General features: G+C 33.5%; 1 protein-coding gene across 2 annotated transcripts; it reads right to left on the bottom strand.

Moving 5' to 3' along the window:
• Positions 1–1726: 1726 nt before the first annotated feature.
• Positions 1727–13328, bottom strand: LOC125671905 (protein draper-like). Of its 2 annotated transcripts, none has more exons than XM_048907889.2 (6): positions 12145–13328; positions 11334–11392; positions 7837–7989; positions 7033–7083; positions 3377–3467; positions 1727–3268 (listed from the first exon to the last, which is right to left on the bottom strand). In XM_048907889.2, the coding sequence occupies exons 1-6, from the start codon at positions 12267–12269 to the stop codon at positions 2776–2778; spliced, it is 972 nt and encodes a 323-aa protein (XP_048763846.1). In that variant the 5' UTR covers positions 12270–13328; the 3' UTR covers positions 1727–2775. The 2 variants fall into 2 exon arrangements, with proteins under 2 accessions (XP_048763846.1, XP_048763847.1); XM_048907890.2 differs by having other exon boundaries at positions 13173–13326.
• Positions 13329–16850: the final 3522 nt, after the last annotated feature.

A 16850-nucleotide genomic window follows, 5' to 3' on the forward strand; every position in this document is an offset into this window, starting at 1 on the left:
TAGTTGTTGTAGGGATACTAGGCAAACAGTCGGGTAAGGATTTCCCTCTGTAGACTTTCGTTTGGAGCACTGTCTATGACCTTTCGAAGGGTTGTAATCTTTTCGTTTCACCAAGTTCAGCCACGCTTTTCTGATTTTTGACTGTGTCAGAAAGGAGTAGAATGTAATGTTTTTCATATAACAGTACTTTCTCATCTTCCTTGAGTCCTCATTACAGCCTTCTGCTGAGCAGTTGTATCTCGCTTTTAATCCCTTCTTTTTCTGGCAGACACTATTTTACTGGAAGTATCGACGGCTAATCAAATCCAATCTCTCACCAGAGGGCGTTACGCTACGCTCCACAACAAAAGTGAAGCTTGCGTAGCGCGCCCTCTGGTGAGAGAATGAATCAAATCATGAAATCACGTGATTACGGTATATAAAATAGAGAATAAACACGCGTTCCGGCAGTAACTCGAAAATGTGATACTGGATTTTTATCATCAAAATCACTAACATAATTATCATGTATTTACGAGAGCAAGACTTCCCTGATACAAATCAGCTTTCCACACAAGGGGTCAAGATATATCTTTTTGAAATAAGAGATTTTATCTTGTATTTAACAAGATAATATATTTATGGGGGGAAATTTCCTTGATATTAATCAGTTTTGTGAATACATGTATGACATGATAAAACTGGTCCCCAAACGTAAATGAATAATGTTGATGGGGAGATCTGCTGCCGCTTTTCCTCAAGACAAAGAATACAAAACCCGTTGCGTATTGCACGTTTAATGGAGCATTCCAATTACTAACCCACAGAGATTCTCACTTAACATGCTGCATGTATACATGTATGTATGTATGTATGTATACATGTATGTATGTATGTATACATGTGTGTATGTATGCTGCAGATATTCTCAATGAATTGGCTGTGTATATTGCTGAGATTCGCGCTTAACAACCTGTTTATGTTACAGATATTTCACTGAACTCAACTTTATGCCAATGGTTTGACGTCAACTTCTTCATCGTCAATTTTCAATATTTAAGTAACAATATTCCATGATCTTAAGTAATTCAATACGCAAGAGATTGTTCTGTGTAAAAGTTTTTAAACCGAGACAGGTTACTGCCAAATGAGAGCAACTGTCCCGTTAAACGTACAGTGTATATCACACCAAGCTCCAAGCCGCTCTTGAACAATAGATTACTCCCTTTACCTGATCAAAATATAGGGATTGTGGTGGGTGAAACAGTTCGACAATGGATGCTATATCCTCCTGAGCACTTGATCCCACCTCTAGGGTTATGTATTTGCCCAGCTCTCTATTTTGTATTCGTTATAGGAGTTATGAGATTGATCACTGTTCGCTATATTTACCTTTTCATTCACTTCTTGACCGCAGACATTCTGTACCCTGTGATCAGAAATTGAAGCCTTTCTTTTTTATGCTTATCAAAGGTACCCTTGTGTTCGGGAAACCTGTGATGCAGTAGAATATATTTTTAAAAAATTTAGATGAAGCATGAATTAAAATTATTAATATATTTTAAAAAATTGGATTTCTTATAGCATCAGTCAATTATTTTGCGTCATGAGATATTGGTAAACTATTTCAGATTTTCTGTGGTAAATGTGAACACTACTGAAAGTGACTATTGTTCCTTCCTATTAGTTTTATCAAATTCAAAACTGCCGCCCTCTTACAAATGAGTGAACACTAAATAACAAAATATTATAGATAAAACCACTTTTATACAAATAATTGAACCTACATATATATGTAACCTTCTAATGGAAATGTATTGGAAGACAATGACAGAATGGTCCTGACAAGGAATTGAAATGAGAACCTGATAAGTGTACCTTTTCCTCTTTTGATATTGAGGGAAATCAGGGACAATGAAATACACATTACACTAGGCGTATACCCAAATATTTTTGTACGAAGGGACCGACCTTTATGGCATTCACTGAAGGAGAGGCAGGAGCTAGGTATATTACTCTTTGTTGTGAGAAATTTTGCGGGGCTGTGACATACTAATTAAGAGAAATAGCACCTGTCTATGACGATAATCTCAACCTGCGACATATTTAATTAGAGAGGATAATCTCACTTTGTAACATACTTATCAAGATTGATAGCATCAGACTGTGACATTTTAAATAGTTATTCCAACAATAAAATATTTTGATCTGAAGAATGTAAAGCGAAGTCTTGATAATGATAAACTTTAGATCACTGCGGTATTTTACTTGGTCACGCTATGAACGTTTGATGAAAATCAGATGATCCTGTGTTGTTTAAACATGTATCAACTGTCTTTGCATTATGTACATGTAATAGTATTTACATGTACATTTACCATTATCTTATCAATACTGAATCTCTCCTGTTTCATTCTATTTTATCATTTTTTTTTTTTTTATAAAAGCAGTGACTTTTCAATTCATTAAAAAATCTTATTCTTTACACAATCTCTAGTTTTGTAGTATTGCTGGGATATAAATCTTACATATTACAAAATTAGGATTAGATGTCTGGTTTTGTAGTGTTACTGGGATATAAATCTTATATATTACAAAATTAAGATTAAATGTCTAGTATTTTAGTATTACGGGGCTATACAAAAAAACAGTGAAAACATATGGGAAGCATAGCGCGATTGGCTTTGTCTATATAATCACCCAATATGACCCGATACAACAAAAATATGTTCCTGAAATAATGACATATTTGCGTTCAGCCGAGTACAACAGTCTTAAATAAGATGAATAGGACAGTTAAGGACGGACATTCTGTGATTCTGCTTCCACGTAATCCGATGTGTCTGGATCAAGCTCCTGCGCTTGTTCTACAGTTGCTATGACGTCGAGATAGTCTAGCCTTTGTTTCTGTCCCATATCGAGGTAAGACTCACCATTGTCTTCGGCGGGAGTTTCCATAGCAACTAAATCCACCGTTTTGGGCGATTCAAAACTGGTGATGTGTGACGTTTGGCTTGGTAAGTCCGATACCTTTACTTTGGACTGGCTCGTGTTGCAGGTTGTAGTCTGTTTGGTTTGTTGGTACTGCCCTGTAAGCACAACTGGTTTGATGGTTGCTTGTTTGGGTTCTAAGTAGTTCTCATTCCCTGACGTTGACACGTCTGTCGGCTGCTCATCATGTTTTACCTCACGTGGCAGATTCTTCATCATCGCTTCGTAAGAGTGCAATGGTGCATTCTCCTGTTGTATGTCTGTCTCCATGTACGCAGTAGGTGATTTTATCTTGGTGCTTCGAAGTATAAAGGAGTTTTGAATTAGATGCATTAGAAGTCAATAAAAGTCGCAATTCAAACCAAAAAATTACAAAACACTTTTTAATCAAGAGAAAATATCATACCGTAGTTTCCTAAGTCTGTACAGCTGGACTGTGACAGGCATAAGGACGAAGAGTAGAATGACAATAACGAATCCCAGTGCGATAGCAACAGCTGTAAAACAGTTAATAATCCGATCATATTGTAAAACAGTTAGTCATCTGATCATATTGTAAAACAGTTAATCGTCTGATCATAGTGTAAAACAGTTAATCGTTTGATCATATTGTAAAACGATTAATCATCTGATCATATTGTAAAACAGTTAATCATCTGATCATATTGTAAAACAGTTAATCGTCTGATCATAGTGTAAAACAGTTAATCGTTTGATCATATTGTAAAACGATTAATCATCTGATCATATTGTAAAACAGTTAATCATCTGATCATATTGTAAAACAGTTAATCGTCTGATCATAGTGTAAAACAGTTAATCGTCTGATCATATTGTAAAACGATTAATCATCTGATCATATTGTAAAACAGTTAATCATCTGATCATATTGTAAAACGATTAATCATCTGATCATATTGTAAAACAGTTAATCATCTGATCATATTGTAAAACAGTTAATCATCTGATCATATTGTAAAACGGTTAATCATCTGATTATATTGTAAAACGGTTAATCATCTAATTATATTGTAAAAAAAAGTACAATCATCTGATCATATTGTAAAACATTTAGTCATCTGATCGTATTCTAAAACAGTTAATCATCTGATCATATTGTAAAACAACAGGGGATGCTTACTCCTCTTAGGCACCTGATCCCACCTCTGGTGTGTCCAGGGGTCCGTGTTTGCCCAACTATCTATTTTGTATTGCTTGTAGGAGTTATGAGATTGATCACTGTTCGTTATCTTCACCTTGCATTGATAAACAGTTAAAGCACATGATCATATTGTAAAATATTTCATCATCTGATTATATCAATAAACTACGAAACCCCATTTAGGACCTATCAAACATATATTTCTAATTTGAAATAACAAATTCTGAAACTCGTTATTTCGATTTTAATTCGTTATTTCAAACATTAAAATTCGTTATAACGAACCAAATTTGTTATAACGAATTAAATTTGTTATAACGAATTTGTAAACTTCGTAATAATGGATTTCTAAATTTGAAATAAGGAATTCAATTTGAAATAACGAATTCCGAAATTCGTTATATCAAATTGCATAATTCGTTACAACAAATTTTCAAAAACTTATACTAATGAAAAGGTGAAAATAACGAGCAGTGATCAATCTCATAATTACGGAAGCCCATTTAGGACGTATTAAAATATTTTTTAATTTGAAATTACGAATTCCAGAATTTGTTGTTACAGATTTAATTTGTCATTTCAAACTTTTAAATTCGTTATAACGGATTGAATTTGTTATAACAAATTTGTTGAAATAAATTTTGTTACAACAAATTTCAAAATTTATTTTAACGAATTGAATTTGAAATCACGAATTTTAGAAATGGTTATATCAAATTGTCAAATTCGATATAACGATTTATAAAGTCTTTGATATCAAATTAGTAAATAATTCGTGATAACGAATTGCAGAATTAGTAAGTATAGATTAAATTATTTGATATCATAAATTTTTCACTTTATTAAATCGGATTTTTATTCATTAAAACACATTAATACAATTTGTTAAAACGAATTGTTAATAAAATGTAGTTGGATGAATATGTCGCAAGATCAGTCACCTGATCCGACTTGTGGTATATTCAGGGGTCCGTGTTAGCCCAACTCTTAATTTTGAATTTTCAAATTCAAAAATATTTTGATAGGCCCAAAATGGGCTTCCGTAGTAAACATTTCAATCATCTGATCATATTGAATTATAGGGTCGTGACAGGTATACGTAATATCTTATATCCCACAACATGGTCATTGTACAACATTGACATCAATGAAAGATGAAGATAACGAACAACGATCAATCGCATAACTCTTACAAGCAATACAAAATAGACAATTGGGCAAACACGGACCCCTGGACACACCAGAGGTGGGATCAGGTGTCCAGGAGGAGGAAGCATCCCATGTCGACCGGTCACACCCGCCGTGAGCCCTATATCCTGTTCAGGTAAACGGAGATATCCGCTGTCAAAATCAGTGTGCCAAGAACGGCTTAACAATCGGTATGAAACACGTCAGACAGCATTTGACCCAATGATAGGTTGTATTGACGAACTAGATCGTTATAACGACCATAGAATTTGCAAAATGCTGACGTCAATCGAGACTGTTGAAACCCCTGTACCATCAACTTGTTTGTCAGTAGCTTACCTCGATTTAAAAACTGACTATACGCAGAATAAGCTCTTGCATATCGAATCAGTTGATATATATAAACACCATATGTAGGTGATAATTAATGTAATATTGATACATAAATATGGGAAGTTGATGATGGAGAAACTAAAATCATCGCGTTTGTCATACAGTTGAGTTGTCAGTTTGCCGTTAATTTCTACTTTCAATAAAATATCTAAGTATGAAGGAGAAGTGGACGACTCTGTGGTGTCCTTTATTTCGAGCTCACATGGATATATCAAATCGACATATGAATGAAAGTTATTATTGTTAATAGACAAAACGTCATCGATATATCGAAATGTTGAATTGAAGTCCACAGCGAGATTTTTTTCTTCTCACGTAGAAGTTTTTGAATAAATTCTGCTTCATATGAATATAGAAAAAGGTCAGCTAACAAAGGAGCACAATTCGTGCCCATGGGAATTCCAACAGACTGTTGGAAGACCTGATCACGAAAGACCACGAAGATATTGTCAATGAGGAACTCTAGCATATTTTTATTTCAACTTAACCGTACTTTTGCGTGGAATCAGAGTGTTATATTTCATTATCATATATATATATATATATATATATATATATATATATATATATATATATATAAGCACTGAAAAGGCCATGACACTGTTGGTTATTTAAAACTCAAATTTTCGACGCAACCCGCGTCTTTATCAAGAGACATATATTACATAAACAAATAACACGCAAAAACGACAAGTATAGATAAACTGCATTGGTGACAAGAGTGCTACAGTGTTGTACTGAGTAATATATATATATATATATATATATATATATATATATATATATATATGCATCTGATAAAAATAAAAACATTTTGAAGAAATCATAGGCATTTTTTGTTTTGAAATTGAGATTGTTTAAATCAAGTATCTGAACCATGTTTAACCAGGAAAAGCAATTGTGAATTTGTTCATACTTGATGTTTACGCAATACCACTTGGACGGATTTCAGGAACGTGGTCTTCATGTCAAGAATCTCACTGAATTATTCATCCCTCCTAATTAGTAACGTTTCTATATTTTATTCAAATTAAACATATTGTAATATTGCTTGAACTTTGTGGGTGAAACAAATGTAAGACAAGGAGAAAAAACACTGTTGAAGAATTATAGGTTATTTTTGTTAACAGTATTTTCATACTCCTCTACAAGGAAACATTCATTAAACGTCCATGTATCTATTTAAAAAATTCTAAAAGATAGTCAACAGGAAATCAAACAAATATTACAAGTGAAAATCTCCTACGGTCAACACTTTTTTCTCCGTGGTCTCTTGTTTTGATTTAGATTTGTTTTATTCTCCCTCATTGTACTCTTACCATCGCTTGATGTACAAGAAGGTTCCTCAACTACATCGAATGCATGGGACACTGCAAAAAATACCCATTCATTTATGAATTGACTGATACAAGTTTATAGATACAACACTTCTAGTTAAACACGTACCTATATGATTTAATAACTTTTTAAATACATGAACTTCTTGATGAACATATTTCTGTTTTAATATATCCTATGCGCCACCTTTAAGGATAAAATCTGGTAGTAATGACTTGTTTTGTGTTATACTTACAGTACTCTTTCTTGCTTATAGTTTTAATACTTAATGCTGAAAGGGAGTTTGGAAAACTATAGTTCAGAAGACTATATTTTTAGCAGAAGCAACAGCGTTGTAAATATCATTTTCTCCCCTTTTTAAAAAGAATATTGAAAATAATAAATTTAGTCTCCATTAGAGCATGCGGAAATAGGCAAGAGGAACATAGGGAAATTCGCATGACCTGTTTTTACTTGTTACCCCTCTGAAGGTCATTTGAAATATTCTTTTGTCATCATTATAAATATTAGATGGGGAAAATTGAGAAAATGTTGTTTTTTTTTTTCATTCTTAAAAGATTAAATATTCCTGCTTTATTTTATGTCATGTTACAGCTTATCTAAAATATGAGGGTTTTTTTTAAAGCTAATAGTTTTCTAAAAATAAAGAGCAATGTTTGCAAACGATTAGGAATATCATACGAAATTCAGTCTATTTTTTTTAAAATTTATTTTCATTCATATATATTGCATTGATATTTTTATTATATATCACTACCATTTTTGTATCATTTAATAAAACCTACCACTTGAGCAATTGTTCCCCTTACAAACACACCCATTGGCCTTACTACATCTCTGTGTGGGGTGACAATTACACTCCTTCAGGCAGAACTGGCCATAGAAACCATCAGGACATAGTCTAGAGCAGTTTATCCCCATTGTACCTGGTAGGCAGGCTGACAAAAATATAATAAAAGAATAAATAAAACGGGAAAATATCATAAAGCCATATATGCAGATTGAATATAAACTGATGCAAATTCGTCCGTTTTTTATGTTAAAAACTCAAGCCAAAAACTGAAGTCCCTCATTCATCCGGCGTCCGTCTGTTGTCATTGCTGTTTTGTTGTCTCAAACTTTTCACATTTTCTACTCTTGAGAACCACTGGGTTAATCTTAATCAACGTTGGATGGGGATTCAAATTTGTTTAAACCAATCTCTATGTACAAGCCCAAAATTTAAGAACTGAAGCATCAATGAAGCAGAAAAGTCTTAAATCTTATCTTGAACTTTCTTTATATAATGAAAGCTTATGTGTCTTCAAACTGTAATTCCTGCGAAAAGGTTATGGTCATAAAATAAAGTTTCAAGTTTTTCACACCATGTCCCAGTCCATGATGGATAAATATTTCAGGAAAGCGTTATGGTTTTTTTTTAATTGTTTTTGTACATAATGTATTTCATTACTAATAGATAACTTTATAGTTTAATTACACAGGCAAATGTGCCTCACATGAATTTCGCGTGAATTCACACAAAAAACAATTCACATAAAATTCACACGAATTTCACATGAAATTCACGTGAAATCTTTAACATGAATTTCACATGTTTTCCTTTGGATTGATGATCTACAAATTCGGGATGGTGAATACGGCTGATAGAAAATTTTCAATTCTACATGCGTGTATCAGCAATTTCCAGTAGGTCTAAAATTATGCATACACCAGCTTCCAAGGTATCACAGCGGTAATTATTCTCGATGTATATAAGGGGGGGGGGGGAGTAATTAAAATTGATGCCAAATTACGGAAATCTGAAATGACGTTACCAGCGCCTCGTCTACCGACACCGCCAAACAATACCATGGCATTTTTCCCACTTGCACAATACTACCCTCAAATCACATGTATGTAAACAGCCCAAGTGCACACCGACAAGTAGCCTGTTACCAACATCATAAAGCAGCGATATGTAACTCATCTTCAGTAGTTTTACAAAACTGACCAAAACAACAATCTTTTGGAATAGATCTACAGTAAAACTCGAATATAGCGAACACGGATATAACGAAATTACGGCTATAGCGAAAAGAAATCGATTTCCCCGGCAAATTCTTTATATATTCAATATAAAAATCTGTGTTGATAACGAACACGGATATAGCGAATTTACGGATATAACGAAGTAAATTCATATTCCCCTTGAATTATCAATGAACGTAAAAATAACCTTTTATAACAATTTATTTCCCCATTTTAAATTCGTGAAATTTAATAATCGCTTATTACGAAATTTCTTTTTGTATTTTTTCAAAAGACAATACTTACACATAAATTTAGCAAATATATTATCGGTAATATTGACTATTCTCGTTAATTAAATTTGAAGTTTGATTGCATTTATTATATCGTTCACTCGTTTATTTGTGTAAAGCAACACGTAAATGACTACTCCGATATACTGTTTGTATGAATTGCACATAATTGTGTTGATATTTTTCTTTCGACATGTTCTTGCGTGACTTAACAATCCCTAAAGATAAATTATCATATATAATGTAAAACTTATACGGTACCAAGTTTGATGCACCAAATGCGCATTTCGACAAATAATGTCTCTTCGGTGATGCTCAACCGAAATGTTTGAAATCCGAAATAACTATGAAGTTTTAGATCTAAATATAGCCAAAAACAGCGTGCTAAACAAGTGGAGCCAAATTCGTCCAAGGATAAGAGCTATGCATGAGGGAGATAATCCTTAATTTTGAAATGAATTTCTAAATTTTATAACAGCAATTAAATATACATCCGTATTTTCAAGCTAGTAACGGAATACTTAGCTACTGGGCTGTAGAGACCCTCGGGGACTAACAGTCCACCAGCAGAGACCGCGACCCAGGGGTCATAATGTAAAACTTATACGGTACCAATTTTGATGCACCAGATGTGCATTTCGACAAATAATGTCTCTTCAGTGATGCTCAACCGAAATGTTTGAAATCCGAATAAATCAGGGTTAGGGTTAGGGTTAGATAAATCTGTGTATGCAAGGTGAAGATAACGAACAGTGATCAATTTCATAACTCCTACAAGCAATACAAAATAGATAGTTGGGCAAACACGGACCCCTGGACACACCAGAGGTGGGATCAGGTGCCTAGGAGGAGTAAGCATCCCCTGTTGCAAAATATTTCTTGTCGAACATACATAGGCTTAATTTCTCTTAGAGACAATACAAACTCAAGTATATCGATAGCTGCTTTCTTATGCAACTGATATACATGTAGAACAATTCAGTTTTATAACGAATTCGTTATATTTTAATCATGAATTCGCTATAAACGTATAGCGAATTACGCTTATAGTGAACTTTTACAGAGTGTCCGCAGAAAGTCGCTATATCAGAGTTGTGCTGTACATGGTTTTGAATATCTACTAGTTTGAATTTCTAAAGGGTGGGCAAATCTTCTTAGCTATTTAGAAAATTTCGTATTTTTGAAGTTGCATATTTTAACTTTATCAATATTATAGTGATTCTTCAAGTAGTTGGAAAATATGCTTTCATTAATATCTATGATGATGGTAGATTTAATTTCTTTTTTAATTCTTAAGAGAGAAAATAATGGGAAATGAGAGAAATCAGTTGTGGAAAGTACATGTAGTCATACTGCGTACAGAACTACAATGCAAATTAATAATTTCGGAAATAAACGAGGAGAGGGAGGCGTGAGCAGGATATACTGTACTGGTCATTTGCCAACATTTTATAAATGTACTCTAACTTAAATTGCCCAATCTCCATATCGTTTTATATTTTACCTTTATTTTATTTTATTTTATTTTTCGCTTGAATATATTAAGAAGTGTGGATATTTCACTTTAATCGCTTTTCTTGTGAAATTTTTCACGTGAATTTCACATGAAGAACTTTCACGTGAAATTCGTCTGAATCTTTTCACATGAAATTCACGTGAATCACCGTTCACATTATTTCCTTGCGAAAATCAAAATCATATTAAAATTTTCGCAAGGAACTAATGTGAAAAGTAATATAATGCTTTTCACGTGAAATTCATGTAAAAATTTCACGTGAATATTTTAAGTGAATTTCACGTGAATCACTTTCTACGTGAAATTCACATGAAATTTACGTGAATTTCACGTGAAAGGTTCATGTGAATTTCACGTGAACAGCATTTCACGTGAAATTCACGGGAGGCACATTTGCCTGTGTATAGTACTGTATACATTTTAAAGGAATCAACCATAACTGGTTAATTATAGTTTTCTGTCTTACCGATGCAGTCTCCATCTATGTTAATGTAGTTCAGACAACACGTGGATATGGCAAGGTCCCTACAACGATCAATATATAGATATATATTAACTCCTATAAGGAATACAAAATAGAGAGTTGGGCAAACACTGACCCCTGGATATACCAGAGGTGGGATCAGATGCTTATGAGGAGTAAGCATCCCCTGTCGACTGGTGACATCCGCCATGAGCCCTATCTCTTGATCAGGTATACCATGTAATCTGCAGTCAAAATCAGTGCGCCAAGAACGGCCTAACATTCGGTATGATAAATGTAAAACAGCATTTGACCCAATGATAGGTTGTATTGGCAAACTAGATCATTATAGCGACAATAGAAGCATATACTTCCCAACCAAGAAAAACAAATTCTACATACTTTAAAACGACATCGATTGATAATAAAGGGAGACTCTACCTACACAACACAAAATTCAGAGAAGTCCTAGACACACCAGAGGTGGAAACAGCTGCTTAAGAAGAGTAAGTATCCCTTGTTGACCGGTCACATCCACTGGGAGTCCTCTATTTGGATCAGATTAACGGAGTAAACCGTAGTCAAATTCAGTAAGTAAAGAACGGCTTAACAATTGGTATCTATGAAACACGCTAGACAACATTCGACCCAGTGACAGTGTGTATTTGCAAATTAGATCATTATAACGACCATATAATTTTTAAGATAATGACTTTAAACGAAACTGTTATGTTTAAGACTCAATCGATATCAGTCAGTATGTTAGTACTTGTAAATAGAAAGTAAAACACTGAGTGCCAGTAGTTGAACATACCCTTGATTTTCACATCGTCCTTGAGGTTTTTGTGATACACATGAATCTAAAAATATCACACATCCAAACCATAGGCGTATCATATTATCACTGCAAAGACGAGTCATCTCAGTAAAGATGTTCATACTAAATCATATTCATCTCTTGTTGACTGACGGAACATGTATTTCCTTCATAGTTTGATCCTCACTTCCTTCCTAGTTATTGGAATGTAACAGTGTTTCCTCATAATAGAAAAACGTTAAAGGCACTTCGATTTATTCTTCAGATGCAATCGACTATGGTGCCCATTCAGTGATGGGATACATTGAAATCATTCAAATGATTTCCTTATATGAAATAAAACTGAAAACTATTGATTAGACTGCATAAAAATGGCTGTTAGGAAGGCAAAATTGTGCCGGTAATTCAGAACCTCGAGATGGGGCTCATAACCCGCTAACAAGTACTTTATCTAAGACAGATAGAAAGGCATGGAATGAACACGATGTCACACGTTTTGAACATATTCCATTGTTTTAGAGCCGAGGATCGCATCATATCTGACATGATGAACCATTTGAGGCTCAGAACTTATTTCAAACATTTCACTTTCTTATATACTTATGTCTTTATACTTCATTTCCCTGAAACAGTCCAGTAAGTGAAACCACTGTTGGTTGTTATCTGTTTATATGATAATAGTCATCCATGCTAAAACAGTATTCAGGATTTTGACATATATTGCACGTACCAGAGGCATCGAATAGCAGATTTGTCTTTTTAAATCCCAAACGCTTCATCATAGATTTAAAGAATATGCCATTTCATATATGTTTGAAAGAATGCACGTAAAATTTTATGTTATGAGATTGAATTCATTTGCATGTGACACATTGCTCTTCTTTTGAGTGTATCGTGCTCTTTCATTTTATCTTAAATTTGAGTCATCCTTAATCCGGATGCTATGGCTTTAACCAACTGATTCCACTGAATGTACAAGTATACATTTCATGAGAAAAATTGTGGAGAATATCGATTCTACATACATGTATTTATAGAAAATATTCCTATCACTATCACGGTTCCAACCTGACCATGGGAGGAAGTCATAATTTTAAAAACACAATGTCTGCATATGTATCCTCAGTAGCTTTTCAACAGATTTCTGTTAACGACAACAATAATTTACAATGCTGTCTGATGCGTTTCATACCAACTGATATGCCTCTATTTACATACTGATTTTGAACGGATTACTCCTTTGCCTGATCAAGATAAAAGGCCCATGACGGATGTGACCGGTCGACAGGAAATGCTTATTCTTCCGAAGCACCTAATCCCATCTCTGATTTGTCCAGGAGTCCGTGTCAATCTGATAAAAATGAAATTCTTTGATCCGGTCACGTAGATCGCTACACAAGGATCTGAAGTAACCAAATAAAGGGTCATGTCCGCATGACTTTGTTAAGCTCATCAAATACACCCTGTCAGATTTCTACCAGCGATATTTGTGTCAATTAAGCTTACTCAATTTACATACGTTAAAGATGACTGCACCCATGATCGGGGGCTGCACATCTGTCAAAACATGCAATGTGCACAAGATCTGCACATTCAAAGAATGCAATTGTTTATTATCATGCAAGGTGAAGATAACGAACAGTGATTAATTTTATAACTCCTAAAAGCAATACAAATAGATAGCTGGGCAAACACGAACCCCTGGACACACCAGAGGTGGGATCAGGTGCCCAGGAGGAGTAAGCATCCCCTGTTGACCGGTCACACCCGCCGTGAGCCCCATATCCCGATCAGGCAAACGGAGCCATCCGCAGTCAAAATCAGTTTACCAAGAACGGCCTAACAATCGGTATGAAACACATCAGACAGCATTTGACCCTATGATAGGTTGTATTGACGAACTAGATCGTTATAACGACCATAGAATTTGCGAAATGCTGACTTCAATCGAAACTGTTGAAACCCTTGTACCATCAACTTGTTTGTCAGTAGCTTATCTCGATTTAAAAACTGACTGTATGCAGAACAAGGTCTTGCATTTCTCTTAATATGGTACATGGTTTAAAAATTGCTAGAGTATGAACACGCCAAAAGAAAATGGATACATAGAAAATGGAAATATTCATACATTTAATATAAATCTAAATATAAGATACATAAATGTTATTTTCCTTCAATAAAAAATGTATGTAAAAGGTCTGATTTAAACATTTGAATTTGTTTTTGAAATATTCTCCAGACAAAGATACCTCCCCCCCCCCTTTTTTTAAACAAGTTAGAAATTAGCATAAATGTCAAGCGTAACTTCAGTTTAAGAACAATATATTTACAACGTTTAGATAAAATCTCTTCATGATTTGTAAGTTATACTCATTTTAGGTGTAATTAGTAAATTGTAAATGGAGAATCCGTATATAGAAACATTCATTGTAAGGATATTGTTTACTTCAAACGTATGACGTTGCGGAGGCATATTCTCGCAGATACAAGGTTTAAAAAACGTACAATATTAAATGCTTCAGCATTTGGAAACAAAATGTTTACCATTAAATTTCCCTCAACTATCTTTATATTCAATCCTAAAATTCATGTAAAAATAAAAATTGATGCCAGAAAATCGGGCTACCCCGTGAGGAATTATTGAAATGATATCCATATTTTTCAGCACCAAAGATACAAGATCCCCAATTTGAGAAAAGCAAGATGAGTACTTCGAAGAATTGCATTGAAACCAGAACTATTGTTTGTCATGAATTGTTATACATGAAAGGTAAAGATAACGAACAGTCATCTCATAACTCCCACAAGCAATATAAAATAGATAGTTGCTCAAACACGGACCCCTGGACACACCAGAGGTGGGATCAGGTGCCGAGTAAGCATCCCATATTGACCGGTCACACCCTATATCATGATCAGGTAAACGGAGTTATCCGTAGTCAAAATCAGTGTGCCAAGAACGGCCTAACAATCGGTATGAAACATGTCAGACAGCATTTGACCCAGTGATAGGTTGTATTGACTAACTAAGTCAATATAACGACCATAGAATTTGCGAAATGCTGACTTCAATCGAGATTGTTGAAACCCCTGTACCATCAATTTGTTTGTCAGTGGCTTGCCTCAATTTAAAAAGTGACTATACGCAGAACAAGCTCTTGCGTATCGAATCAGTTGATAGATATAAACACCTTATAGAGGTGATAATGGAATATTGATACATAAATATACTCTTTATTTCATTTACCAGACCTTGCATGGATAAGTTATTATTAGGATATAAGGCTCACGGCGGGTGTGACCGGTCGAGAGGAGATACTTACTTCTCCTAGGCACCTGATCCGACCTCTGGTGTGTCTAGGGGTTCGTGTTTGCCCAACTATCTATTTTGTATTGCTTGTAGGAGTTTTTTTTTTTTGGTGGTTTTTTTTTTTTGAAAGTATATTTTATTATCATATAGCAACAATATGAAATAATATACATTTGATGTACATGTATATACTCAACATATTATATGTCTTTAAAAAATTAATTATCATGCATATTATAGTTTTCATGTCAGATTCTGAACAAAACTGCATACATGCGATGAGTATGAAACCTGATATTTGTAATTATATTCATCTAAAATATAAGTTGAATTAATGGACAACACATATATTATGTATCAATAGGCAAAATATATATAAAGAATATATTTCTGAAGGTTGCCATAAGGGGGTAACGCCACACATAGAATACAGTCCATACACACCCCCCAATGGCAGCACTAGTACAGGAGGCCAGATCCCCTCCTTGTGTTTTTTATGTAATAATTATTAACATGTTTATAACAGAAATTATATTATATAGATATAATATATGCAATACATTTACGACTTTTCACAGAGAAAAATATAACATACAAAATTTTCAAAGATGTACAGATAAAATCATTTCAAAGAGTTTGTATAAGTTTTGTTTTTTCTTATTTATCTAAAGTCCATGTATGAAAATACCAGATAAATCATTTTCTTATCATCAAAAAAATCTACGACTAAAGTTACAATTTTTCTTTTATATTTTTCAAAACATTTACAAATTTTTGTTGTTGTAGTTTTTTATATACCTTTGAAAAGAAGAATAATACATTCTTTATGTGATATTGTATTTCCTCTGATTTTTCTTGTTTGTTTTCTAATCTACAATACATTTTATATCTGTATATTTTACAAGCAATGATAGATATCAATAGATTCAAAAATAAGGGTTTATCATTCTTTTCATGATAAAAACCAATTACAATTGTTTTCCATGATATATTAAAATTTACAACTTTTTGAATAATATCCCATATATGAGCAACATTTTTACATTTCAAAATTAAGTGTTCATTGCTTTCCTGTACATTTTTGCAATAAATACATAAATCATTTTCTATAATTTTCCACCTTTTCAGCATTTCTCTGTTACACAAAAGGTTATTTAACAATCTGTAATTAAAATCTGATAAATATTTGTTGTTAATAGCTATTATTTTTTGTTCATAAATAGATTTCCAATCTGTTTTTGGAATTTCAAATTTTTTTCCATAATAACTTTGATGCAAAGGAGGTTTAAATTTTTCTCGACGTAAAATACTATAAATCAATTTTGAGGTTATATCACATATTTTAACATGTTGTTTATTTATCAGTTCATATACATTATTCCTATATATAATA

This window comes from Ostrea edulis, chromosome 4, assembly GCF_947568905.1.
Source record: "Ostrea edulis chromosome 4, xbOstEdul1.1, whole genome shotgun sequence".
In the NCBI taxonomy this organism is placed as follows: Eukaryota; Metazoa; Mollusca; class Bivalvia; order Ostreida; family Ostreidae; genus Ostrea; species Ostrea edulis.

Bases quoted from the DNA above. Each gene is read 5' to 3' on its own strand.
- LOC125671905 (XM_048907889.2), bottom strand. From the start codon at position 12,269: ATGAACATCTTTACTGAGATGACTCGTCTTTGCAGTGATAATATGATA. The intron at 7,990-11,333 runs GTAAGACAGAAA...TATTTTTGTCAG, and splicing joins CATAGATGGAGACTGCATCG to CCTGCCTACCAGGTACAATG. The intron at 3,269-3,376 runs GTATGATATTTT...TATACTTCGAAG, and splicing joins TACAGACTTAGGAAACTACG to CACCAAGATAAAATCACCTA.